The 27689-nt window shown below is 44.5% G+C and overlaps 1 protein-coding gene across 2 annotated transcripts in view; it reads right to left on the minus strand.

The window, feature by feature from the left end:
* The window catches only part of ABCC3 (ATP binding cassette subfamily C member 3), a 475864-nt gene that overhangs the window by 94509 nt on the left and 353666 nt on the right, over positions 1-27689 (minus strand). For both annotated transcript variants that reach the window (XM_029600255.1, XM_029600254.1), the window contains exons 25-26: positions 26775-26901; positions 4305-4406 (exon numbers count right to left, since the gene is read on the minus strand). In XM_029600255.1, the coding sequence (XP_029456115.1) occupies positions 4305-4406; positions 26775-26901 (229 nt within the window). The remainder of the gene's footprint in view (positions 1-4304; positions 4407-26774; positions 26902-27689) is intronic.

Below are 27689 nucleotides of genomic sequence, written 5' to 3' on the forward strand. Positions count from 1 at the left end.
AGCCCTTGCTCCTTCTGGTGAGTGCTATTGGCCTGGAAGGGAAAGGAGTAGGAGAGTTGCTGGAGAGGGTAAGTAAAGGTGGCTTTTAAAATTTATTTTTCTTGATTGACTGCCATTTTAATTATTGGGTATTATGCGATGTCTGCTGTTTTGAAATATGTTATTGATATTTGGACATGTTTTAATAATTTTTATGAGTTTTTAATTGTTGGATATTATTCTGTTCAGCAGCTGTTTTGTAACACTTTTAGTATAGCTTTACAATTATTTCTGTGTGGGGGCTCTATAGCAGCTTGGCTTATTCTATTTTCCCAATAGGAAATGTATTAGTGTTCAGGGACTGGTTTAATAGTTTTATTTCTTAGATAGGGTTGTTACTGTTTGAGTGTGTTCCATAATACAGGTGTAACTTTGTGCGGGTTAGTTTGTGTGCATTATTGCAAATCCTGAGAGTCTGTTAGGTGCTATATTTCTCTTTCCATTTCTCCAGGTTCGCACTGCATGCAGAGTGACTTTTTTGGTTTTCCATTCCAGTTTCTGTCTCCATATTTATAATTTGTGGTTTTTCTGTACTTGGTGAAGGTCAGTTCTGGGTGTGTGACCGAGGTGAGGTATTTTGCTAGCATGTAGGCATTTGTATCAATCTTATTTGTTGTGTTTTCTGAATAGGACATGCATTAGAGGTAAATTACTGTCTTCTCATAAGGAAGGCTATTGTGCCTGGTAGTAAAGGGAGTTTGTTTTGCTTTTACTGAGATGTGATCAGAACCAGAATATCTTTTTGTATGGCGAGTTGTACAGGGTAATGCCCTAGATCTGCTCTGCACTCATTGCTGGGGGTTGAGGGGATTCCTGTGGATGCAGAGTGCATGTTTACATTTAGCCCCGTGACGGTCACATGTTCAGTGTGTTACGCATATGAGAACCATCTGTCAGGTGTGTCCCGGCCAAAAAATGTTTGAGAACCACCGCGCTAGACTGCTTACAAGATATTGCTGCTTATCCAAGACATTTTTTTGTTGTCTTCTTCATTAGTTCTCTACTCTCCTAGATAGCTGAATGTACAGGTTCCTGGACAATCCAACACCCTGTGAGGCCCTGTTCTTGCCTCTTGCCAGTAGGGGCCTTGATGGGTCTCTTAGACACTGGTTAGTTCTCCCAGCTCTGTGGGTCCATATGTTCTGTTGGCAGCTATCTTGCTCCTGTCTAGACACAGTTATATTCCAGGCTCACAGTCAGTACTTTGCCAGAGCTTGATCCAATACTTGGTTTTGTGTTTGGTCTTACATTTGGTCCTGGTCTCGGACCTATGTTTCATGTTCCTGTTTATTTCTAGATTGCTTTGTGTATCCTGTGTTCCTGTTTGTTTCTAGTTTACTTCGTATATTCTGTGTTCCTGCAGTTGGTCCTTCACTGCTTCTGTAGGTTCCTTCCTGACTCCTGGTATCTGCAGCAGTCTTTCATATCTCCAGGTGTGGGTTCTTCCTTCTCTCTGTGTTTACCTTGTGTTTCCTGTTCTCCGTCCTGCCAGCCACCAGCTACTGAGGGCTCAACCTAAGGTAGCCATCACAGGGGGAAGACATCCTGCTCCTGCTCCTACTCCAGTTAGAACCTGCCAATTTGTCCTGCCAAATTTGTCCTGTCTGTGCACCATCTGTTCTTGGCTTTGGGATCACACCTCCGACAGACTACACCATTAAATGTCTTGTCTCACCCTCCAAGTCTTACCCCCAAGCTTTTCAACCATTTGAACAGCTACCAAAACTAGTGGGGCTCTTGCTCAAACATCCAGCAGCCTAGGTCCTCATGGTCTAGTAACTACTTAGCTGTCATCACTGCCCCATTTGGTTTCTGGAAAGTTTTAGTTTGATAGTTCCAACTTGGCTACTTCTTGGCCTTCAATGTTGCTAAGTCATGCTTCTTTTATCTGCTGTTTGTTTTCTCTTTATCACATAGTGAGATGGTACCCAGTTATCACCAATCTGCCAATACTGACTCAGTTTAATTTCTGGACAGCTCCAGCCTACTGGTTCTATCCTATCTCATGGCCTTAAGAACATAAGAACATAAGAAATTGCCATGCTGGGTCAGACTAAGGGTCCATCAAGCCCAGCATCCTGTTTCCAACAGAGGCACTGATACTTTCACTGTCCTTACTCAATGGAATCTTTACCAAGCACTTTTACAGTCATCTCCCCAAATATATTATGAACCTCACTCAGCAATAACATATTGTCATCCCACGTGAACAGCATTTCTTGCTGAATCTAGCAAGTGAGCCAAGCTTCTTAATATTTCCTGGAAAAAATTGGAACCTTTGTAGCTTTTAATTGTTGAAGTGTCTTATAATGTAGTGCCTCCTTTATCCACCATTTGTTTTGTCCTTATCACCTCTCCCCTTGTCTTTGCTCTAAGGATGGATTATTGCAACACTGCAACCATCAACACTCTTCCTACTACTATTCCTCATATCTACTCTAAGTCTACTTGAATTTTATCACAGTATTGAGTTTCTACCACGTTTGCTTGTACTTTATTCAATGAATATCTACCATCCTCTCACTAAAGAATTATTTTTTTCATATTAAAAGCCTTACAAATGAAAACCTCCACTAGATCAACCCTCCTCTCCTTCCTCGCTCGACAACAAGACCCACTTGCCCTGCCCTACAAGGAACTCTCTGCACACCCTCAATCAAACACATCAAACTTATCTCTACTATTAACAGGGCCTTTTCCCTCACTGGCCCTACTCTATGGAATTCCCTACCTCCTGATTTACGCACAGAGACCTCTACTCCTAAATTAAAAAAAAATTAAAAACATGGTTGTTCCTTCAGGCCTATCCTGCACTCTCTTCCCTTTCCACGAAAAATACTTAACTGCCGGCTATTCAATTATATGTATTCTCGCAATTGCCTCTCCCTCCCTCCCCCTCCCTTTTTCCTTTCAGTCACCCCAGGAGCCATATATGCTCGACTACCTTTCCCACCCTATTGTGCTTGTTATTACCCCTTGTGTTTCTCCTAGATTCTCGCCACATAATATCTGATGTAACCAGCATCTTACAATTTCCACTCCTAAACCTTACGTAACCAGCATTTCAGCTCAGTCGTTCTATGTCAGCTCATTGCAAATGACCACTAGCCCTGAATTGGAATATCCATCACTCTATGTACTTTGTAATATAGTCTCTTGTATTTTGTAACATAGTTATCTTACTTTTCCTTTTATCTGCCTAAGATACCCAGTTTATCTGCCTAAGATACCCAGTTGTCTCAGTCCCCCCTTCTCAACTTCTTGATGTTTTATATTGTTTCTTTCTCTTATGCAATTAATTGTGCTATGTAAGGGCCATGCCCAAAAGTTCTGCGTTGTCTGTAAACCAATACGATGTGCAAACGGCTATCGGTATAGAAGAAACTCTAAATAAACAAACAAACAAACAAACAAACAAACAAACAAACAAACAAACAAACAAACAAACAAACAAACAAACAAACAAACAAACCAACCAACCAACCAACCAACCAACCAACCAACCAACCATCCTCCCTCAAACTTTACTGTGCATGGCTTTTTTAACAAACAGCATGGGAGAAGGTGAGACATCATTTCTCTTAAATACCAATGCAGTTTGTCTGCACATTTCTATTTATACTTTATTTTCTTTATTAGGTAAGGGTTGGTCTGTGTTCCGTATGTATGACCAAGGTGAAGTATTCTGCTGGTGTTTAGTTTCTGTGTGGGGTTCTATAGCAGCCTGGCTTGTTCTGTTTTCCTAATAGGAATTATATTGGTATTTTAGGGCATGGTGTTTACTTTTGATTGGAAATAAAACACATCTATCCATATTTGTAATAATGATTTTTTGGAGGGTGCCAGACAGTTTCCTCCTGCTCTTTTGAGCTTCTAGCTCAGATGGGACTGGGACCGAGATCCAGCACAATGAGCCTCCATTTGCAAGTTCTCAAGGATCTTTTCCCCTATTTTATATCACCTCCCAATTCATCCTAGTCCAGTCTTCGCAGCTACATTCCTCAGCCTGGGACTATGTACCTGGGCTACTTTCAAAACCTTGCAATCATGGACTCTAAATCTGGACACTAGGTGTCACTATTGTGCAATGACTGGGAATGTTGCTGTGAGCGCTGCCTCTACACAGCATCTCCAGAGTAGCCAACCCGGAGCAGAAAACTTGACCTGGCAATAGAACCGAGATCCTCCTTGTGGAATTGCACAGCACTATCATTCAACCACTGTCTGATCCTTGTAATAATGACTTTGGATAAATAATAACCAACCTCAGTTTCAGTTTCAGAATATTCTTTCACCCTTTCAACTGCTACAATGTTGGTTTCAAGGTCAGAGGTCATCCGCACCATCCAGTTCAGAGACATGGTTACCTGTGGAACACAGAATAGTGCTATAAAACTATGCACTTTTAGATTGAATTACTTGCCTTTCCAAATACAAGCTCAAGATGAGTTACAAATGGTATTCGTTAATTTGATGCAAATAAAATACAGATTGCTTCAAAATTTGCTAGCCAGATTATTTTACGGAAAGTTAGCTACAAATTTCTCTGGGAGCATCAGCACATTTAATGCGCATTCCAATACATCCAAGGATTATCTTAAAATATGTGCCCCCCCCCAGCTTTGTGAAAACTATTGAGATTTTAATAGACACCCCTGTTCCCCCCCACACCTATTGAGGCAGCCAAAGTATGTGTCAAAAATACAAAAAAAACTGCATTCTGAGTCTGCCTACCCTCCTCCCTCCCAAGCCCTGCATCCTTTGGCCAAAAATTACCCTCTAACAATACATCAAACTCACCCCTCTGACCCCTCCAAGGCTAGTACCTTAGAATCTGTGGTGGTCTAGTGAGGCCCAAAGCACTACCTAGAGTTCTTGGCTCAGTGCCACCATTTTCAAAATCATGCTGGCCAGCCACATACAAACATTTGCCCCCATCATTTGATAAGGGAAAATTATAGAACAGGCCTAATGTTTTTTGTTTTTTTTTACAAACGGGGTGAGCTTAGGAGGGAGGCGTTAGGCAGTCTTTGAAGGCATTAATGTTTTGGGCTTTTTTCGACACTTCGTCCATCTCAATGAGCAGCAGGGGTGTATGGATAGGACAGAGAGTAAATTGAGAACCACAGGATTTTCATGAGGCCCTGGGGCCTATTCAGTCAGCTAAGGCCATTTAAGAAGATGGCAGTCCTGGGCAGTGGGGGACACCTAAGCCACAGTATTTTTCCTTGTAGTATTTTACTGCTAGGAAATATACTGCAGGATTTACTAAGCTGCGGTACAGAGTACACAGTTTAGTGCTACAGTTTAATAATCCTGTGGTAATACCCCAGCTGAGTAAATGACCTCCTAAGTTTATATCCTATGCATGTGACCATGCATATATTATTTATTTATTTATTAAATTTCTATCCCGCTCAATTACCAAGAGATTGTTCTGGGTAGTTTCCATAACAAAAATTATTTATTTATTCCACTTTTCAGAACTTCAAAGTGGATTACATTCAGGTACTATAGGTATAGGTATAATGCGCTGTTACTTGGTCTCCCGGCCTCTTCTACCAAACCTCTTCAAATGCTGCAAAACGCAGCAGCCAGGATCCTCACAAACTCCCGCCGCATGGATCACATCACCCCGATTCTAAAAATACTTCACTGGCTACCCATTCGCCACAGAATTCTCTTCAAGACACTTACCATTATCCACAAAACCTTATTTCAAGAATCCTCGCTCCAACTTACCATACCCCTCAAACATCACTCCTCTGCAAGACCCACCAGATCTGCATATAGAGATTCCCTCCAAGTTCCCCCCAAAAAATCCATTTGTCACAACTCTATAGAAAAACGGGCACTATCAACTGCTGGACCTCTTCACTGGAACTCCCTCCCGCCAGATCTCCGCCAGGAACATTGCCATATCACGTTCAGAAAAAAATTAAAAACTTGGCTGTTCGCCCAAGCCTACCCCTAAAAAAAAAAAGCCTCTGGGTCACCCACACAGTCTCTTACCTCACAGATGTGTCCATTACCGCAACTCAAAGGAACTGTTGCCCAACCAATTGCACTATCTTATAATTTGCTTAATTTCATATTCTTTATGTAAATTTGTAAATATGCTTAATTTTGCACATATACTAGATAAAATCGTACATAATTCTTATCCTGTAAGCACCCCCTCCTCCTGTTGCCCTTCCCTCCAGTTAGAATTTGTTTAACTTAACTTTTAAAATTTGTTAGAATTTGTTTAACCTATTTTCTCTCTATCAGCCTAGTTCTACATTCCCTGTTATAATGTAACTTTTGTTGTTGTTTGCTCTGTTAACTGGTTACCCCTTGTTTACTGTAAACCGGTACGATAAGACCTGGTCTTGAGCATCGGTATATTAAAAGAATTTAAATAAATAAATAAATAAATAAATAAATATTTCCCTATCGCAACAGGGCTTACAATCTAATTTTGTACCTGAGGCAAAAGTGACTTGCCCAAGGTCACAAGGATTGACAGTGGGATTTGAACCTTGGTTTCCCTGGGTTGTAGCCCACTGCTCTAACCACTAGGCTACTCCTCCATTCCATAATCATAAACAAACAACATACACAATACAAAATACAGAATTAAAGTGTCTAAAATATTAAAATTATATTAATTAAAAGCTTCCTTGAACAGATGAGCTTTAACCTGCTTTTGAAACAATTTATGGTCTTTCATCTGCTGGATGCTTACCGGGAGCTCATTCCTAAGGGCCAGGACTGACCTCAAGAAGGCTCTATTCTTTGTCTCCTGCAGCTTAGCCTTTTAACCTCTGGCACATTTAATAAAAACATACTTTCTTACCTCAGTGCCCACTGGAGTGTTTAACAGGAAACTAGGTTTTTCAAATATGCTGGGCCCTCCCCATATAATACTTTAAATATATCCCTGATCTGCGCAACTCTCCATGCTTAGTGCCTCACTTCGACTGCCTCCTCCTCTATTTCTCAGCACCTCACCTCCAGCTTTGTCTCTCTCTATTGCTCACCTCTCCTGCTTTCCACTCCTCATCTCATCTGTGTCTTATCTGGGTCCATCTCAATCTGACTCTGTCTTCATCCTGTTTATAATGTAATCTGTTATGAGGATCATTTTCTTAAGAGACTTCTGCATATAAAACAGTGTTTTACCCACAGAAATGTCCTTTTACAAAATTGCCTACCCAATAGGCAGATAAACTTAAGTGCATATGTCATGTCTGCACATAAATTTACCCAGATTGACTAGAGGCATTCCTAGGGCTGGGGCTGGGGAGGGGCTTAGATTTGGACACAGAAAGGTCAATTTTAAAAGCATTGCTCGTGACAAAATGCCCATATACGTGCATATTTGGGCTGGATGCAAGCAATGCGGATTTTAAAAAGCTGCGAAATACATGTGTATTTACCCATGCATGCATCTAAAATAAAAGGGTGCAAAGGGGCGGAGCATGGGTGTTCCGGGGTACGGCTAACAGTTACGCACGGAACTCCGTATTTTAAAACCAGAGATCGCAGCGTGCATCAGCTTGTAATCCGTGTAACTTTACTGCTGCTACAGAAGTGGAGGAAGTCTGTAGATTTTGAGTTTTAGGACTTACAGGACAGGGTGAAGGGTCTGGGGAAGCTGGGAGGAGTGCAGGATGAAGAACCAGAGGGGTCTTGAAGACCTAGATATTAACTGGGCAAACTGTCCTTTGCCAATGGTGGACTAATTGGAAAAACCGGGCTGACCCTCGCGCGAGTATGTTTTAAAATCCACCTACAAATGCACGTAATAGCCAGCAAAGTCCCAGAAAAGATACGCGTTTGCTTCAGCTTCTAGCGCCCTCCAGGACCACTTTCAGCAGAAAGGTTATTGTTGTAGCTGTGTGCAGGTGCTGCTGGTGAAGGCACAGGGGAGCAGTGTGCATTTCACAAGTGACATATGGACATCCACAAATGCTTCACACGCCTTCCTCTCTCTGACAGCACACTGGTGGGACCTGGCCTAGAGTGGGGTAGGCAGCAGTTCCACAGGGGCCGGAGCAACAGGACACAGGTGAGCTTTACTGCACACTCACTCGGCGGACAGTTCCCATACCTCTGCCAATATTTTAGCAGCGATTGGAGAAATGCTGGAGGGCTGGCAGCTGGATCAGAGAGCCAGAAGTCTCAATGCAGGTTTCTATATCACTGACAATGGCTCTAAGATGGTCAAGGCGATATCCGTCCGTGGATATCAGGGTATATGATGCTTTGCTCACACTCTGCACCTAGCAGTGAAGACCCTGGGGCTGGGGTCCAGGGATCCAGAGCATGCGTACCTGCATGGCTTACTAGAGAAGTGTAGAAAAATAGTTGGACACAACCATGAAGCATGAAGGCAGGTTTCCTCCTCCGTGAAAAGCAGAAGGAATTAGAGATGCCTCACAAGCATCTCATCATAGATGTGGGTACCCGCTGGAATTCAACCTACATCATACTGCAGAGGTTAGTGAGCAGCAGATACCTCTGCATGATCTGTCTCGGGAAATGGAGATAGGTATGCAGGCTTCCCTAGGGCATCATGACTGGGCCAGTCATGAGACAGCTTGTGAAAATCCTGAAGCCCTTTAAGGCTGCCACAGAGGAGCTGAGTGCTATAAGCACCATCTTGGGAAATATCCTAATAGTAAACATCCTGTTAGAAAAGTTGGAGGGTTTTCAACAGGAAGAGGGAATGAGAGGTGAGGTGCTGCACTGTTCAGTGTCCTTGGAAAAGCAGGTGACAGAGAAACTGGGACCTCTGACCAGAAACCCCACATACATGCTCACTACATTAGTGATCCACATGTGAAAGGGCACTTGCAGTGGAGGCAAACAAAATCTGACACATATGAAGAGGAGGTCTGTAAGCTAGAGCGCCACAGGTTGAGGCAGAGGAGGGATGTAGCACAGGAAGAAACACCCTCATTGTCTAGGTCAGACAGCAGTGCAAGTCAGAGCAGCACCCGTCATCGCCACCTAGCAAACCCTACACAGGAAAACGGAAACAATCCTCACTTCTGTCCCAGAAGATCGCTAAAGCAGCTGGGAAGAAAGATTCACATATAGTACCACCAAAGGAAACAGCAGCTCATATCTCAGTGACACACTATCTCACTGAGGACATGGAGACAGATGTGCTGGTATATTGGTCTCGCAAGTCTAACATCTGGCCAGACTTTGCGAGAGTGGCTCAACACTATCACTCTTGTCCACCAACAAGTGTACCCAGCGAAAGAGTGTTTTCCATGACAGGAGACATCATAAGCCCTCATTGCTCCAGGCTGTCAACACACTTGATAGAGAAGCTAGTGTTCCTTAAAATTAATCTGCCTTTGTTTGCTATCCAGATTTGCCATGCGAGTGGCAAGACAAATGAACGGAATATGACGGTCCTGTAGTTGCTGGCCGCTCTGCCTTTCTGCATGCCGTGTCTCAATAACAGTAATGGGGCCTGCATCTAGCATCCAACAAAATCCAGTGACTGTGATTGACTAAATGCATTTGCCTGCTCTGTCCACAACACTATCAATTGGACCACACTTCACCAACCACATTGATGCTGCTGTCCAGGCCTGAGATGCCAGATCGAGGACTGGAAAGATTTGTAATGCTGAGTCCTGCTGTGTCCCAAACACTTGCAGTTCGGCCACACTTCGGCCACCACACTACTGCTCCTGTTCAGGCCTGAGATTAAAGATCAAGGGCTGGAAGAGACGCTATGATGTGTCCTGCTGTATCAAGCCAATACTGAAGAAACCGAAACTCGATCCCACTGATCTGTCTAATTACCGCCCCATCTCAAACCTTCCGTTCATCTAAAAAATCCTTGAAAAAACAATCAATAAGCAACTCACAGAATACCTTGATGACAATCAACTCTTTGCTCCCTCACAGTACGGATTCCTGAAACTCCATAGCATGGAAACCCTCCTCCTTTCCCTGTCAGACCAACTTATTAAAGGCCTTGATAAAGGACAATCTTATATCTTGGCCTTCCTAGACATATCCTCAGCATTTGACACCATCAGCCACAATATCCTCCTGCAGCGACTAAATAAAATTGGAATAACAGGTGTTGCCCACAACTGGTTTAATTCCAATCTCAGTAATCGAAACTTCAAAGTCAAAATCGGAAACCATGAGTCCAAAGCAATACCCCTCGACCAAGGAGTACCACAAGGTTCCTCCCTGTCTTCCACCCTCTTCAACATTTACATCCTACCACTCTGTCACCTCCTATCCAACCTCAAGCTTCCCCACTATATCTATGCAGACGACGTGCAGATACTTATTCCAGTATCTGACATACTTCCTAATGCCATGAACATCTGGAAATCCACTCTACTTTCAATCAACAAGCTCCTAACCAACTTTCACCTTGCCCTGAACACTGCAAAAACTGAAATCATGCTTATTTTACCCCAAAGTCACCCTAACACCCTTCCCCTGCTTCACTCTCTATCACCACCAATCCCATTCTCTCAACAGGTACGGGACCTAGGAGTTATCCTCGATAAGCACATCAACCTCAAGAAATTCATTAACACCACTTTAAAAGAGTGTTTCTTTAAATTGCACACACTTAAGAAATTAAGACCCTTACTCCACCCTCCTTCAAACTAAATATTTTCTAAACTCGATTATTGTAATTCACTCCTCCTAAGCTTACCGAAAAACTCCATCCACCCTCTCCAAATACTACAAAACACAGCTGCCCGGATCCTCACTAACATGCACAGAAATGAACACATAACACCCGTTCTAAAAGAATTACATTGGCTCCCAATTGCATCCCGAATCCAATATAAGACCCTCTCTATCATACATAAGGCACTTCACAATCCTGAGATGAATTGGTTCAACGATTCACTGATATTCCACGAGCCAACTAAACCTACCAGACACCAAATCCTCGCTACCATTCATATACCCTCCCCCAAAAACACCAACCTGGCCTCCACAAGAGCACGTGTGCTTTCCGTAGCCAGCCCCGCCCTTTGGAATACAATGCCAGGTGAGCTACACCAGGAGGACTGCCAAAAAATGTTCAAGCAGAAACTTAAGACTTGGCTGTTCACAAAAGCTTACACCTAACACTACCCAGCTTACACCCAGCTTCCAGCTTACACCTAACACCACCCACAAAAGCTTACACCTAACACCACCCAGTCTATTCACCCTACACCTTACTCACCCAACTCCCCCGCTGTCCCTTCCTCCTCCTTATGTCTATTTTCTGAGGCATCCCCTTTCCTTAATGCACTTCCTTGATACTATTTCTGTGATACATGTTCACCATTCCCATTCATCTCTTTGAGTTGATTTCCATGTCTCATGTTCAATCTTCCCAAATCCTGCAGTACAATGGAAGCAATCTTGCAAGTAATTGATAACCTCCCTTTGTATTCTTTAAGCATTCTCAATATACTTGAAGCAATCTTATTAGTACTTGTAGTGCAATGTATATAATATCTGCAATGTTTATAATATTTTTCGTGCAATGTATATAGTTTCCAACGCAACTTAAGCGTAGTTTACAATGCATATATTTTTTCGCCTGTTTCATGTTAACTGTTTTACTGTTAACTGATGTGATATCTTTGATGAATGTCGGTATATAAAACCATGAAATAAATAAAATAAATAAATAAATAGTCTTTAGGGATCCGCAGTGTTTATCCCATGCCCCTTTGAAATCTTTCACTGTTTTTGCCTTCACCACCTCCTCTGGAAGGGCATTCTAGGCATCCACCACCCTTTCCATGAAGAAATATTTCCTGACATTGGTTCTGAGTTGTCCTTCCTGGAGTTTCATTTTGTGACCCCTAGTTCTACTGATTTTTTTCCAACAGAAAAAGTTTGTCGATTGTGCATCATTAAAATCTTTCAGGTATCTTAAGATCTGTATCATATCTCCCCTGCACCTCCTCTTCTCCAGGGTATACATATTTAGGTCCTTCAACCTCTCCTCATAAGTAACCTGCACTAAGCCAAGATCGCTTAAGATTTACTGAAAATGCAGAAGTGAAGGCTAGCAAGTGCAAGAATTAATCCTGAAGCAGAAGCAATTTGAAACATAGCATTATGTCGGGTTTCTGATAAACTACAGCCGCACTGCAGTGAATCCTTTTGATATTTTATGTGCACAAGAAAATGTATAAAAATATTTGGTTAACTGTGGTGCTGTAAGACCTATGATTATTAATGAACTGTGCAAGCGATTTGACAATATACAGTCTTTCTGGCTGCCAGGTGTTATGATGGTCTTAAGCTTATGCTAGCGCCAACTATGACTTTTCAAAACTTGAACTTTCTATGTAAATGCCATTGTTGTTGATTAGCCAATTTTTTGCACTTCACATTCTGACTCTTTGCAGTAGATATTATATTCCAAACATTACCAATGAGGCCTGTCATTAGAACATAAGAAAATGCCATACTGGGTCAGACCAAGGGTCCATCAAGCCCAGCATCCTGTTTCCAACAGTGGCCAATCCAGGCCATAAGAACCTGGCAAGTACCCAAAACCTAAGTCTATTCCATGTTACCATTGCTAATGGCAGTGGCTATTCTCTAAGTGAACTTAATAGCAGGTAATGGACTTCTCCTCCAAGAACTTATCCAATCCTTTTTTAAACACAGGTATACTAACTGCACTAATCACATCCTCTGGCAACAAATTCCAGAGTTTAATTGTGCGTTGAGTAAAAAAGAACTTTCTCCGATTAGTTTTAAATATGCCACATGCTAACTTCATGGAGTGCCCCCTAGTCTTTCTATTATCCGAAAGAGTAAATAACCGATTCACATCTACCCATTCTAGACCTCTTATGATTTTAAACATCTCTATCATATCCCCCCTCAGCAGTCTCTTCTCCAAGCTGAAAAGTCCTAACCTCTTTAGTCTTTCCTCATAGGGGAGCTGTTCTATTCCCCTTATCATTTTGGTAGCCCTTCTCTGTACCTTCTCCATCGCAATTATATCTTTTTTGAGATGCTGCAACCAGAAATGTACACAGTATTCAAGGTGCAGTATCACCATGGAGCGATACAGAGGCATTATGATATTTTCCATTTTATTCACTATTCCCTTTCTAATAATTCCCAACATTCTGTTTGCTTTTTTGACTGCTGCAGTACACACTGAACCGAGGATTTCAATGTGTTATCCACTATGACGCCTAGATCTCTATCTTGGGTTGTAGCACCTAAAAACTACAGCATACCATCTTCCAACCATTAACACTGAGGCCTGTCACAACTGTGGCATGCCATATTCCAACTATTAACAATGAGACCTGTCATTTACAGTTATGTCATGCCATGATCCAAACATTAACAAACTATGATAACAGATAAAGTCCTTAAAGGCTGATGTTGTCTTTCTATTTCCCTTTGTTGCATTTGGCGGTCTGCGGGCTAACCCTGCAAACCCTTACCTCCAGCCCCGGGCCAGCCACCAAGGCTGTGAAGCACCACCTCCTCTTCGCATGGCAAGGAGCCACTGGGCCTTCACGCGATAGAATGCCATCGATTCCAGCATACGCGTGCACGCCACACTGCCACATTTTAAGAGACTGTGGCAGGAAAGTCCTTGCGGCCCCTAGAGATGACATTACAGAGGCTGCCCTATAACAGGCTAGCTTGCCAGCTGCAATATGCCTCAGCAGCAGGTCCCTCTACTCCATGTAGAGTGTGTTGCTACAGCGTCTCGACTTCAGACCAGACTTGTCGCCAGCATCTTGTCTTCATCTGAGCATTAGCTTCAGTGTCTTGTCTTCAGGTTCTATGTGGTCTTCAGTATTCTTTGCCTTCTGTGCTTCTCCTTCCATGACCCAACTCTCCTATCCAATCTTCCTTCTCTTTGGATGGATACTTGGAGTGACCTCGGCCTGACCTTGGAATATGCTGAACTGCTGCCTGCCACTGACCACTGCCTGCTCCTGGACCCACCTGATCTCTGCCAGCCTATGACCCTGACCTCCAAGGACCTCCTCTTCTGCCACTAGCAGAGACCCCACCTAAGAACTGCTGGCCATAGCACTCAATGGCTCAACCTGAGGGGAATGAGGGCTGGTATAGGCGAAGCTCCAGCTGGGTCTCTGCTTTATCTGGGTCCACCTGCTCCTCCCTGCAGGTTGTGTCAATCCTACCTCAGGCTAAGGGGTCACGAACGCAACACCCTTGCTGCTGCAGTATCACAGAGATCACTGTTAGGACAATAAAGAGAATATTTGGAAATCTGACATGATCCCAGAGGCTCGACAAGAATGGAAGACATCTGAAATTAAGAAAATTACTCTAAAAGTGTAGTTATGGTTTTCCAAAGAAGTTATTGAAATGGAAATTAAAAGAAAGGTTACAAGAGATTGCAGGAAGAGGAAGAGAGGCAACAATATTTGGAAAAGGTAAGAGAATGGTGAGATTACTTACCTGATAATCTCGTTTTCCTTAGTGAAGACAGATGGACTCAGAACAAGTGGGTATAGTGTGCTCGTGCTAGCAGTTGGAGACGGATCTGATGTCAGCACGGGTACATATACCCCCACAGGAAGTGAAGCTCTTCAGTAATCTTCCTTGCAAAAGCTGTTATGGATACATGTGTACTGACGATCAATGAAATAGTGAAAACAGGATTCCCCTGACCGATTGATAGTAGCTGGAGACCGCCTGCATTCCCAACCGGAAGGCGTCGACACCTAGTAGAGTGGACGCACTCATGTAAGAAGTGATAAGGCTTACCTTGAATCGGTGAAACCAATGTATACAGGCAGCTGGGCGGGATGCTGAGTCCATCTGTCTACACTAAGGAAAACGAGATTATCAGGTAAGTAATCTCACCATTTCCTGTCGTGTAGCCAGATGGACTCAGAACAAGTGGGATGTACAAAAGCTTTACTCCCGGACTGGGCGGGAGGCTGCCTGAGGACCGTGTAACACTGCCCTCGCAAATGCTGTGTCCTCCCTGGCCTGGACATCCAGACGGTAGAACCTGGAGAAGGTATGGAGGGAGGACTACGTCGCCGCTTTACATATTTCTGCAGGCGACAGCATCCTAGATTCCGCCCAAAATGCTGCTTGGGTTCTGGTAGAATGAGCCTTAACTTGTAGAGGCGGTGACTTCCCGGCCTCTACGTAGGTCGCTCTGATGACTTCTTTAATCCAGCGGGCGATGGTGGGCTGTGAGGCCGCTTCTCCTTGTTTCTTCCCGCTGTGAAGGACGAACAGATGGTCAGTCTTTCGTACTGTTTCTGTCATTTCCAGATATCTGGGCAGCAATCTGCCGATGTCGAGATGGCTTGGCAAACGCCCTTCTTCAGATTTCTTCAAACCTGCCATGGTTGGCAAGGATATGGTCTGGTTGAGGTGAAATTGTGAGACTATCTTAGGCAAGAAGGATGGAACCATGCAAAGATGGATAGCCTCAGGAGTGATTCTGAGAAAAGGATCCCGGCAAGACAGTGCTTGTAATTCTGAGATGCGGCGTGCTGAACATACAGCCAGCAAGAACACCATCTTCAAAGTGAGAGAACGGAGATTGGAAACACGCTCAGCGAGCGTGCAGGCTCTCCAAACTGCTTTGGAGACAGAAATTACTAAAGAGCTTCACTTCCTGTGGGGGTATATGTACCCGTGCTGACGTCAGATCTGTCTCCAACTGCTAGCACGAGCACACTATACCCACTTGTTCTGAGTCCATCTGGCTACACGACAGGAAAGCTGGTTTTACCAGAAGTAGGTCTTTCAGTCAAATCTGATCTATTTCTTTGCATGACCAGAGAGCTGGATCAGGGGAGAGTGTTAGATATAGTGTACTTGGATACTGTTCTGCATTGGCAACTGATAAATAAAAGGAGTCTCCTTGGTGTGGGCCCTAAAGGGACTGATTGGGTTGGAAACTGATTGAACGGTAGGCAATAAAGGTAGTGGGTTGAGTGGCCCCTGATGGGTTAGGCCCTGCACTTAGGCTTTTTACTTGCACACTGCATGGTAGGCCACGGCGGCCATTTTCATGCACTCGTGCATGCTCTTCTGACCTCTATAGGCTGTCTGTTCTGCGCAGTGCTTCTGCTCTGCGTACGCATTGTGTGCTCGGCTTTTGGGTATGCTTTTTACACGCACAAAACTTTTCACTGTTCCCATGCTTAACTTGGCGCACAGGTTGTGCATGCACTTTGCCTTGCTTTCTTCTAGGCACTTATTTTTTGTGTGCATTCCACTTTTGAGCATGAGCCATTCCGATGTATGTTTACTGCCACAATGGCACTGGTAAGAAAGAAGCCTAAGTGTCTTCCTATTTGTGTTGCTTCTCAGCCTGTCCTGGCTTCTAACCTGTGTCAGCGCTGCTCAGACGCTCAGGGAGAGTTGTCTTTCTTGGATTTTGTTAAGCCTTGTTCTTCCCATTCTGATGATGGATTGGTCATAGCCTTGACTGGGGGGATGCCAGATCTTGGTTCTCCCTTGACTGGCTCCTCCGCTGGCGAGGGCAGTTCTGTGGGACCAGCTCCAGTTCCTTCTGGGCTTGATCTGGACCTGGCTGCTTTTTCTTGGGTGGAATATTTTCAAGGCTTACAAGCCTTTCTTCAGGCACAGTCCTCCACTTCCTCCATTCCTGTCCAGTTAGACCCTCAGCTGGTGGCTCCTCCCTCTTCTAGTCCTATGCTTAAGCACCTAGGCTCGCCTTGGTTCCTTGCAGGTGTTCCCGACAGGAATCCGGATCGCACTGGTGATGAGGTTTATCCTGATTCCCTGGAAGATGGGGAAATTCCTTCAGGGCTGGAACCGTATCAAACCATGTTGCGGTTCTTTCATAGAGATGGACTGCTGGCCCTGTTTTCCCAGACCCTGGAACAACTGAGTGTCCCTGGTTTGGATGCCATGTCAGAGCTGAGGAAGAATCCCATTATGGTTTTCTTATGTAAGACTCTTGTTTTTTCCCCATTGATGGATGCCATTCAGGAATTGATTGATCTGGAATGGTTCACCCCAAAGGCAAATTTTAAAGGGGGTTGGACATTGGAAGGCATGTACCCCCTGAATCCAGCTGTGAGAGAACGTTTGCATTTTCCCCAAAGTGGATGCACTGGTATGTGCCATCTCTAAGAAGATGACTATCCCCGTAGAGGGAAGAACGGCCTTGAAGGATGTACATGATAGATGGATTGAGGCTATTCTTAAGCAAGCCTTTGAGGCGGTGGCGATGAATTTACAGATTGCCTCCTGTTGCGCCTAGAGGCGAGATGTTGTCTGCTTCTCTCCCAGGAGGGAATTCCAGAGTGGTTATGGAGCCTGCTGCCGCTTTTTTTAAGCAGACACAGACTGTGATTTGTTTCGGACTTCGGCCAGAGTGGCTTCGACATAGCAGCCAGGCATCATTCTCTGGATGTAAAATTGGTCAGCTGATGCAGCCGCCAAAGCCAGTCTTACCAAGATGCCCTTTATAGGCTTGCTCTTGTTTGTGAAAGAGTTGGAGAAATTGGCCAGTAAGTGGGGAGAGTCTCCAGTTACTCTGTTGCCAGAAGATAAGAAGCATTTACAGTGCCTCTTATGTATGAGGGGTCATCTCTGGGGTTCCAGGTGTTTTCGTCCCTATAGAGGGACGACCTTTCAGCAGACTCGGCCTTTCAGTAGGTCTCAGTCATTTCGTACCCGACAGCCCAAGAGAGGAGCGGGCTCGGGTGGTGGACCCGAGCTTCCCAATAAAGGTTTGCCGACCCACCTTCCAAAACAGAAAATAGGGGGGACATCTCTCTCTCTTTTATCGGAGGTGGTTCGAGATCACGTTGGACCAGTAGGTCCTGGCGGTGAAACGAGAAGGGTATGTGCTAGAATTTCACAGTATTCCTCGGAATGTGTTCATTGTGTCCCCTTCCCACTCTCCACAGAAGAAGCAGGCAGTGGAGTTCACATTTCAAAGGCTCTTCAGACTAAGGGCTCTGGTTCCAGTACCCATGTCTCAAGAAAGTAGGGGGTGTTATTCCATTTATTTTGTTGTGCCCAAGAAGGAGGGCTTCTTTCGTCCCTTCCTGGATCTCGAGGTTCAACCATCACTCGAGGTTCATTATCACTCTGTGATAATGGTGGTGCAGTCAGGAGAATTTCTGACCTCCTTGGATCTGTCAGAGGCTTATCTTCATATTCTCATCCGATTGGAACACCAATGCTTTCTGCGCTTTGTGGTGTTGGGGCTCCATTATCAGTTTCGGGTGCTGCCTTTTGGTCTAGCCACCGCTCCCTGAACATTTTCCAAGGTTATGGTGGTAGTAGTGGCGGCTCTCCCAGAACATTTTTAAAGGTGATGATGGTAGCAGTGGCAGCCTTGCAAAAAGAGAGAATCCTGGTGCACCTGTATTTGGACAACTAGTTGATTCGAGCCAAGTCTCAGGAAGAGAGTCGCCTGGTGACACACAAGGTGATCTCTTTATTGCAAGAGCTCTGTTGGGTGCTGAACCTGATCAAGAGCAATTCAGCCATCCCAGTCATTGGAGTGTCTGGGGGTCCAGTTCGACATGGGACTGGTCAGAGTTTTCCTAACGGAAGCTCGGATTCAGAAATTGATATCTCAAGTGCATCAGCTGATGAACACTATATGCCTGACAGTGTTGTCCTACCTACAGGTGCTCAGCTTGATGGCAGCTACCCTGGGAGTGGTGCCATGGGCAAAGGCGCATATGCGACCTCTTCAGCGCTCTCTGTTATCTCGTTGGAACCTGCAGTCTCAGGACTATGCGGTTTGGCTCCACTTGCCGATGGAAATCTCCCATCTCCAGTGGTGGCTGCAGGAGGATCAACTGAGAAAGGGAGTTCCTTTGTCCTCTCAGAGCTGGTTGGCAGTCATGACAGATGTGAGTCTCCATGGTTGGGGGGCTCACTGTCTGGAGTTAATGCCCAGGGGCGTTGGACTGCCGAAGAAGAGTCCCACTGGAACATCAATCACCTGGAGGCCCGGGTGGTATGGTTGGCATGCTTGCTGTTCAGCTATAGGCTACAGGATCAAGCACTTCGCGTGATGTTGGACTTCATGATGACAGTGGCCTATATCAATCATCAGGGAGGAACCAAGAGCCAGCAAGTGTCGCAGGAAATAGACCAGCTTATGGAATGGGCAGAAGGTCATCTGCAGATGATCTCGGTCTCTCAAATTGCAGGAAAAGACAACTTAAGAGCGGACTCTCTCAGCAGGGGAGTCTGGACCCAGGAGAGTGGGTGTTGTCAGCGAAGGTCAGGGATGCAGAGGCATGTTGCTTCTTGCGCTCCTTGGATGTCAAGCAACTTGTTGTGTGGTATCTGGAGGTCTCTGAGTCTTTTCGAAAGATGGATCTCCTGTTTGTTCTCCATGGCAGGAGTAAGCGAGGTGCTCCGGCTTCACGGGCTACCATAGTTCGTTGGATTAAAGAGGCAGTCATGACCCCACACGTGGATGATGGAAAGACGCTGCCTACTCAGGTTAGGGCTCATTCCACTAGGGCTCAGGTAGTGTCATGGGCAGAGGTTAGTCAGTTGTCTCCCGTCGATATCTGCCAAGCTGCGACGTGGTCCTCCTTACTCACTTTTTCCTGGTTTTATCATCTGGATGTGCAGGCCCGGGAGTACACAGCCTTTGCACATGCGGTGTTGACTGGACCACAGGCAGCCTCCCACCCTTGTTGGGGAGTAGCTTTGGTACATCCCTCTGGTCTTGAGTCCATTTGTCTACATGCTAAGAAATGGAGAAATTACTTACCTGATAATTTTGTTTTCTTTAGTGAAGAGAGATGGACTCAGCTTCCTGCCCTCAGCTACCACACGAGTGTGTCAATAGTCCACCTGTGGGGCTATGGGACCCCAGGGATTACTGGTAAGTGTTCATCCAGTCCCTAGCTTGGGGTACCTAGAATATTAGGTTGAGTACTGTTCTGATTACCTGTTTTTCATCATGTTTTTTGCTAGTCTGACCACAGTTGCTTTTCAAGAGAATACTGGCAGGCTGGGGTCACTCAAGGGCTATATATATATACTGTGACATCAGCTTGCTCTGTCTCCATCTGTTGGCAGGGGAGCATAAGCCCTCTGGTCCTGAGTCCATCTGTCTACACTAAGGAAAACAAAATTATCAGGTAAGTAATTTCTCCAATGCATGAAACAAGAGTGGAATCTGGGGGGTGATTGTATCTGATGATCTCAAGGTGGCCAAACAGATGGGTAAGGCAACAGCAAAAATCAGAAAGATGTTTAGGTGCATAGGGAAAGGAATGGGCAGCAGAAAAAGAGAGGTGATATTGCCTTTGTATAAGTCCCTGGTGAGACCTCACTTGGAATACTGTGTACAATTGTGGAGCATGCACTTTCAAAAGGATATAAACAGGATAGTCAGTCCAGAGGGTGGCTACTAAAATGGTCAGTGATCTTCATTGTAAAGCATTTGGGGACAGACTTAAGATCTAACATGTATGCCCCAGAGGAAAGATAAGATGGAGATATGATAAAGACATTTAAGTACTTCAGAGGTATTAATGCAGAGAAGCTGGGTCTTTTTCAGAGGAAAGGAGATTTCTGGAGTGGTCATGGGATGCATATAAAAGAGGGTACGAACAGATAACTGTGTAACGTATGATGTAGTATTAATATTCAATGCAAAGATAACATCATAACTAATCACTGTTTAATAGATTGTGATACCTCATAGCATAAAAGGCCTCTCGATTTTTATCAGAGAGTGCTCTTTTAGGAAAACAAGTCACATTTCAAGCGTTCACCACATGTTGGTTTTACGCTAAAGAGACTTATGTTTGTCATTGTAATCATAGGTATCATCAATCATGCTTGCTTTAAGGAAACTTAATTTTTTTAAATTTTTAAATTTTTAGTAGAGTTGGATGTGAACAAATTACTTATCATTGTACGCTTAGCGTGCTGTGACGACCGCTTTTCTGAAACACCGGTAAGAACCAGACACGTCCGTGTTTCGTGTGCTTCTTCAGGGGTTTTAACTTTTATCACGGTGTATTATTAGAAGCCTGTCCCATCACATAAACGCCATTTTGCGTGATCACAGCTTGACTGAGAGGGTAGACTAGGGTAGACTAGGTATAATGTAAAGAATTTTTTTTTTTTTTTTTTTACAGAAAGGGTGGTAGATACACGGAACAGCCTCCCAGTGGAGGTGGTGAAGACAAAAATAGCATCTGAATTAAAAAAAGCATGGGATAAGCACAGGGAATCTGAGGGAGCGGTAGGGATTGTAGAGTTCAACAATTGTGTGGACTGGTATGGTCTTTTTATGTTGTCACGTTTCTATATTACTTTGAAACAAACACAGAGATGGCAATTTCTAAAGGCATTTTCATTGGTAAAAGTGTTTTAATAGAAACATAGAAACATAGAAATGACGGCAGAAGAAGACCAAATGGCCCATCCAGTCTGCCCAGCAAGCTTCACACATTTTTTCTCTCATACTTATCTGTTTCTCTTAGCTCTTGGTTCTATTTCCCTTCCACCCCCAGTTTTAATGTAGAGAGCAGTGATGGAGCTGCATCCAAGTGAAATATCTAGCTTGATTAGTTCGGGGTAGTAGCCGCCGCAATAAGCAAGCTACACCCATGCTTATTTGTTTTACCCAGCCTATGTTATACAGCCCTTATTGGTTGTTTTTCTTCTCCCCTGCCGTTGAAGCAGGGAGCTATGCTGGATACGCGTGAAGTATCAGTCTTCTCCCATGCTGTTGAAGCAGAGAGCCATGCTGGATGTGCATCGAAAGTGAAGTATCAGGCACATTTGGTTTGGGGTAGTAACCGCCGTAACAAGCCAGCTACTCCCCGTTTTGTGAGTGCGAACCCTCATTTTCTCCCCTGCCGTTGAAGCAGAGAGCTCTGCTGGATGTGTGAAGTATCGGTTTTTCTTCTCCCCTGCCGTTGAATCAGAGAACTATGCTGTATATGCATTGAAAGTGAAGTATCAGACTTATTTGATTTGGGGTAGTAACCGCCGTAACAAGCCAGCTACTCCCCTCTTTGTGAGTGTGAATCCTTTTTTCCACATTTCCTCTTGCTGTTGAAGCTTAGAGCGATGTTGGAGTCACAGTAAGCATGTGTATGTTTATTTAATAAGGGTATTGACTCCAGGCAGTAGCCCTCATTCTGGCGAGTCACCCACTCTTCATTGGCGGCCTCTTGACTTTATGGATCCACAGTGTTTATCCCACGCCCCTTTGAAGTCCTTCACAGTTCTGGTCTTCACCACATCCTCAGGAAGGGCATTCCAGGCATCCACCACCCTCTCCGTGAAGAAATACTTCCTGACATTGGTTCTGAATCTTCCTCCCTGGAGCTTCAAATCGTGACCCCTGGTTCTGGTGATTTTTTTCCTACGGAAAAGGTTTGTCGTTGTCTTTTGATCATTAACACCTTTCAAGTATCTGAAAGTCTGTATCATGTCACCTCTGCTCCTCCTTTCCTCCAGGGTGTACATATTTAGATTCTTCAATCTCTCCTCGTACGTCATCCGATGAAGATCCTCCATCTTCCTGGTCGCCCTTCTCTGTACCGCCTCCATCTTGTCTTTGTCTTTTTGAAGATACGGTCTCCAGAACTGAACACAGTACTCCAGGTGAGGCCTCACCAAGGACCTGTACAAGGGAATAATCACTTCCCTTTTCTTACTCGATATTCCTCTCTCTATGCAGCCCAGCATTCTTCTGGCTTTAGCTATCGCCTTGTTGCATTGTTTCGCCGATTTCAGATCATTAGACACCATCACCCCAAGGTCCCTCTCCTGCTCCGTGCACATCAGCCTTTCCCCGCCCATCGAATACAGTTCATTCGGATTTCCACTCCCCATATGCATGACTTTGCACTTCTTGGCATTGAATCTCAGCTGCCATATCTTCGACCAATCTTCCAGTTTCCTTAGATCTCGTCTCATTCTCTCCACTCCTTCCGGCGTGTCCACTCTGTTGCAGATCTTTGTGTCATCCGCAAAAAGACAAACCTTACCTTCTATCCCGTCCGCAATGTCGCTCACAAAGATATTGAACAGGACCGGTCCCAACACCAATCCTTGCGGTACACCACTTAAAACCGCTCTCTCTTCAGAGAAGGTTCCATTTACCATCACACATTGTCTTCTGTCCGTCAACCAATTTGCAATCCAGGTCACCACCTCGGCACTCACTCCCAAGCTTCTCGTTTTATTCACCAGTCTCCTGTGCGGAACCGTATCAAAAGCTTTGCTGAAATCCAAGTATATGATATCGAGCGCTCTTCCTCGATCCAATTCCTTGGTTACCCAGTCAAAAAAGTCAATCAGGTTTGTCTGACAGGATCTTCCTCTGGTGAATCCATGCTGCATCTGGTCCATCAATTCTCCCGACTGTAGATAGTTCACTATTCTCTCTTTCAACAGTGACTCCATTACTTTTCCCACCACCGAAGTGAGGCTAACCGGTCTGTAGTTACCAGCCTCCTCCCTGTTCCCACTCTTGTGAAGCGGGACCACCACCGCTCTTCTCCAATCACTCGGCACCACTCCCGTTTCTAGGGATCTATTGAACAGGTCGCACAGCGGTCCCGCCAGCACATCTCTGAGCTCCCTCAGTATCCTTGGATGAATCCCATCAGGCCCCATGGCTTTGTCCACTTTCAGATTCTTTAGCTCTTCCCATACATTATCTACTGTAAATGGATTTTCCTCTGTTCCGCTTCCCTCCAGTTTCTTGTTGTGTAGAGATGGTCCTTCTCCAGGGTCTTCTTTAGTGAACACAGAGCTGAAGTATTCGTTTAATATTTCTGCCATTTCTTCGTCTCTCTCCACACATTGATCATTTCCACCTTTCAATTTCACTATACCACTTTGGACTTTTCTCTTTTCGCTGATGTATCTGAAAAATGTTTTGTCACCATATTTTATCTCCTTGGCAATCCTCTCTTCCGCTTGACTTTTTGCCAACTTGATTAATTTCTTAGTCTCCCTCAGTTGAATCAGATATTCTTCTTTGTGCTCCTCCCTTTGGGATCTTTTGTATTTCTTGTATGCAGTTCTTTTAGCTTTAATTTTGTCAGCCACCTCCTTTGAGAACCAGATAGGTTTCATTTTTCTTTTGCTTTTCTTTACATTTCTAACATATAGAGCAGTTGCCTTGGCGATTGCTCCTTTTAGATTTTAGATTTTACGTGCAGAAAATGAGCTCTTTAAAAAGCGCCCTCCCTCTCTGAAATTAAAAGTGCACACCTCACACCAATACTCACCTACTTTCATGCTCAAAAAAAAGGAAGCATTCCTGGGGGCGGAGTCAGAGAGGAGTTAGCGCTTAAATGCAGACAATTACAGGCAACATTTCACTGGAAAAGTGCCCACACAAAAAGCTGGTGCAAGTCTGTGGGTATGCTATTTAGATCACTGTTTTCAAAGGGAAAGTTTTTTTCCCCTTTGAAAACTCTTGTATAGCCTGTGGGTAAAAAGTACTTGCAAACTTTACACTTCTGTACATAATCTAAAAGTTGACCCCCAAAGCCTTAATAAGGACATGAGGCTTTTTTGTCGATATCACATAAAGGCCCTTTGAACTGTAAAGTTTTACTATCACAGTTGCTTCCCCCCCTGGCCCCCATCTCCTTTTACTGAGCTGTAATGGCATATGCAGATAACCTAATATCTAGCTGACTTTCGGGCCGATACAGTCCAGTGCGCTCCGACGGAGCGCACTGTTAACCTGCCATTGGACGCGCGTTTTCCCTTACCCCTTATTCAGTAAGGGGCGGAAAACGTGCGTCCAACCCGCCAAACCTAATAGCGCCCTCAACATGCAAATGCATGTTGATGGCCCTATTAGGTATTCGCGCGCGACTCAGTAAGTAAAATGTGCAGCCAAGCCGCACATTTTACTTTCAGAAATTAGCGCCTACCCAAAGGTAGGCGCTAATTTCTTTGGGCACCGGGAAAGTGCACAGAAAAGCAGTAAAAACTGCTTTTCTGTGCACCCTCTGACTTAATATCATGGCGATATTAAGTCGGAGGTCCCGAAGGGTAAAAAAAGTAAAAAAAAAAAATTTTGAAGTTGGCTGGCGGCTGTCGGGTTGAAAACCGGACGCTCAATTTTGCCGGCGTCCGGTTTCCGAGCCCATGGCTGTCAGCGGGCTCGAGAACCGACACCGGCAAAATTGAGCGTCGGCTGTCAAACCCGCTGACAGCCGCCACTCCGGGCCAAAAGGAGGGGCTAGGGACACTAGCGCCTCCTTTTGCCCGTTTCTTCTGCCGGACCTAATTTAAATACTGAATCGCGCGCACAGGCGAGTGGCCTGTGCGCGCACCGGGAGAGCGGGCGTTTGCCCGCTCTCCCGCGGACTTTACTGAATCGGCCCGTTTGTTCTAGTTAAATTCTGTATAACTGTGCTTTCTTCAGTCATATGATATGGGGATATTTGCTCTTGAAAGCTAGTCAGATATATTAAGTTAGTGCAATAAAAAGGTATCAGCTACTGCTTGCTTGTTGATAAATTTTATATAAATCTGAATTGCAATGGGATGAGGAAAGACAGCTAGGGAGAAACCTTGGAGAGATTTGTTGGGTAATGTGTACCTTATCCTTGCCCTGGCTGAGGTACTCCACTAGATACTTATTTCCCTTTAAATAAGGGACAGTGAGTCCTGGAGATAATTTCTTCCACATGCTGGGAAAAGAACCAATGGTTGCACAGGTACCTAGAGCAGTAACATGCATTTATTTATTTATTTATTTTATAGTGAGCACCTTTCCACTGCCAGCTCATTTATCTGGAGGGGGACTGGAGACAGTGCTACAGGATTAACATAGAAATGATGGCAGAAGAAGACCAAACGGCCCATCCAGTCTGCCCAGCAAGCTTCACACTTTTATTTTTCTCATACTTATCTGTTACTCTTGGCTCTTAGTAATCTTTTGGTTCTATTTCCCTTTCACCCCCACCATTAATGCAGAGAGCAGTGTTGGAGCTGCATCTAAGTGAAATATCTAGCTTAGTTAGGGGTATTAACCGCCGCAATAAGCAAGCTACACCCATGCTTATTTGTTTACCCAGACTATGTAGTTCAGTCCTTGTTGGTTGTCTGTATATAGACCCACTTTTCTTCATTCCCCCTGCCGTTGAAGCAGAGAGTTATGCTGGATATGCATTGAAAGTGAAGTATCAGACTTTCTCCCCTGCCGCACAAAGATCTGAAAATCCCTGCAGTGCTTACTTGTCAGGCATGAAATACACTTGCCATGTACTCCTGCCCCAATAACTTGCTTTGACGGAGGAGGGCAGAGAGAGTACATAAGTGTATTTCTTCCCTTCTCAGTGCACACCCCCCACTTCACTCCTTTGCAGCCCTCTTCTCCTCTCTCCTCTTATCCATTTGCAGTCCCTTGATCCTCCTCCTCTATTGCAGCCCTCATGCTTCTCTCCCCCAATCTCTTGCTTCCATCTCCCCCTTCTCCCTTGAATCCCTCTGAGAACTCCCTCTATTCCCATTCCTCTCTCTAACCCACCCAGGACTCTTCCCTCTGTCTCCTCCCCTCCCCTCATTACATTCTTCCCCTTTAGTTCTCATCTCCAAGCCATTGGTGGCTTCTCCTGCACTACTCCCTTGGCAGTGGAGCACAGGAGTAAGATAGATACACAAACATATGGTGAGTATTAGAATAACAAACAGGAATAATTCATATGCTGTACAATGTAGCAAGCATAATAATATACAAATCAGGTAGAGATTGAACCTACCTGCAATGCATAAGATACTGAAAGTCCCACCAGGCCCGGGCTCAGGTTATTCTTTCCAAGCACAGCAAAAAGGGCAGCAAAAAACACCACACAACTCCCTACAAACTCAACTCGAACACCCAGCCACCTGTTAAATAAAACACACAAAGGAGACAATGAGCCCTTCTGTAGACTGTAACAGCAATGGCACACACTGCCTGAAGGGGGTAGCAATTCCCTGACTAATATCATAGATGAGGGAAGAGCATAGAAGGAGAGCTCATAATTTTACACTCATTTCCCTGGAGAACTAAGTGATGCTACCAGGAGCTAAAGCAGGGGTAGGCAACTCCGGTCCTTGAGTGCTGCAAACTGCTCAGGTTTTCGAGGTATCTACACTGGATATTCATGAGATGCATATTAATTGTGGACATTCTGAAAACCTGACCAGCATGTGGCACTCAAGGACTGGAGCTGCCTACCCCTGAGCTAGAGATTTGTCAGAGGCCACACTCACAGGAGCACTGCCCACATTAAGTGGTCCCATATGTACAGTAATGAAGTCAGCTCTTCTGTTAGGAAGTATCCTAATGCAGTGTTTCTCTAGTGTGCCCTGGGAGTACCCCTTAGCCAGTCAGGATAACCACAATGAACAACATACAGGAGTACACTGTATGTAAATCTAACTCTTGAATATTCCTTATGGACATCCTGAAAACCCACCTGGTTGGGTATATCCAGAAGACTAGGTTGACAGCAAAAGTGCAAAAGCATAGAAGCTCCTCAAAACAAACCAGACAAGGCTGCTTTACTATCTTTTAAAAAGTCCATCACAAAACACCAAGTTCACAATTACTTAAAATAAAAGAGAAATGCTAAAATAATATAGAGGTTAATATTCAAAGGGTTTGTCCCAGTAACTTATGGAGTTTACCA

This window comes from Rhinatrema bivittatum, chromosome 4, assembly GCF_901001135.1.
Source record: "Rhinatrema bivittatum chromosome 4, aRhiBiv1.1, whole genome shotgun sequence".
Lineage (NCBI taxonomy): Eukaryota > Metazoa > Chordata > Amphibia > Gymnophiona > Rhinatrematidae > Rhinatrema > Rhinatrema bivittatum.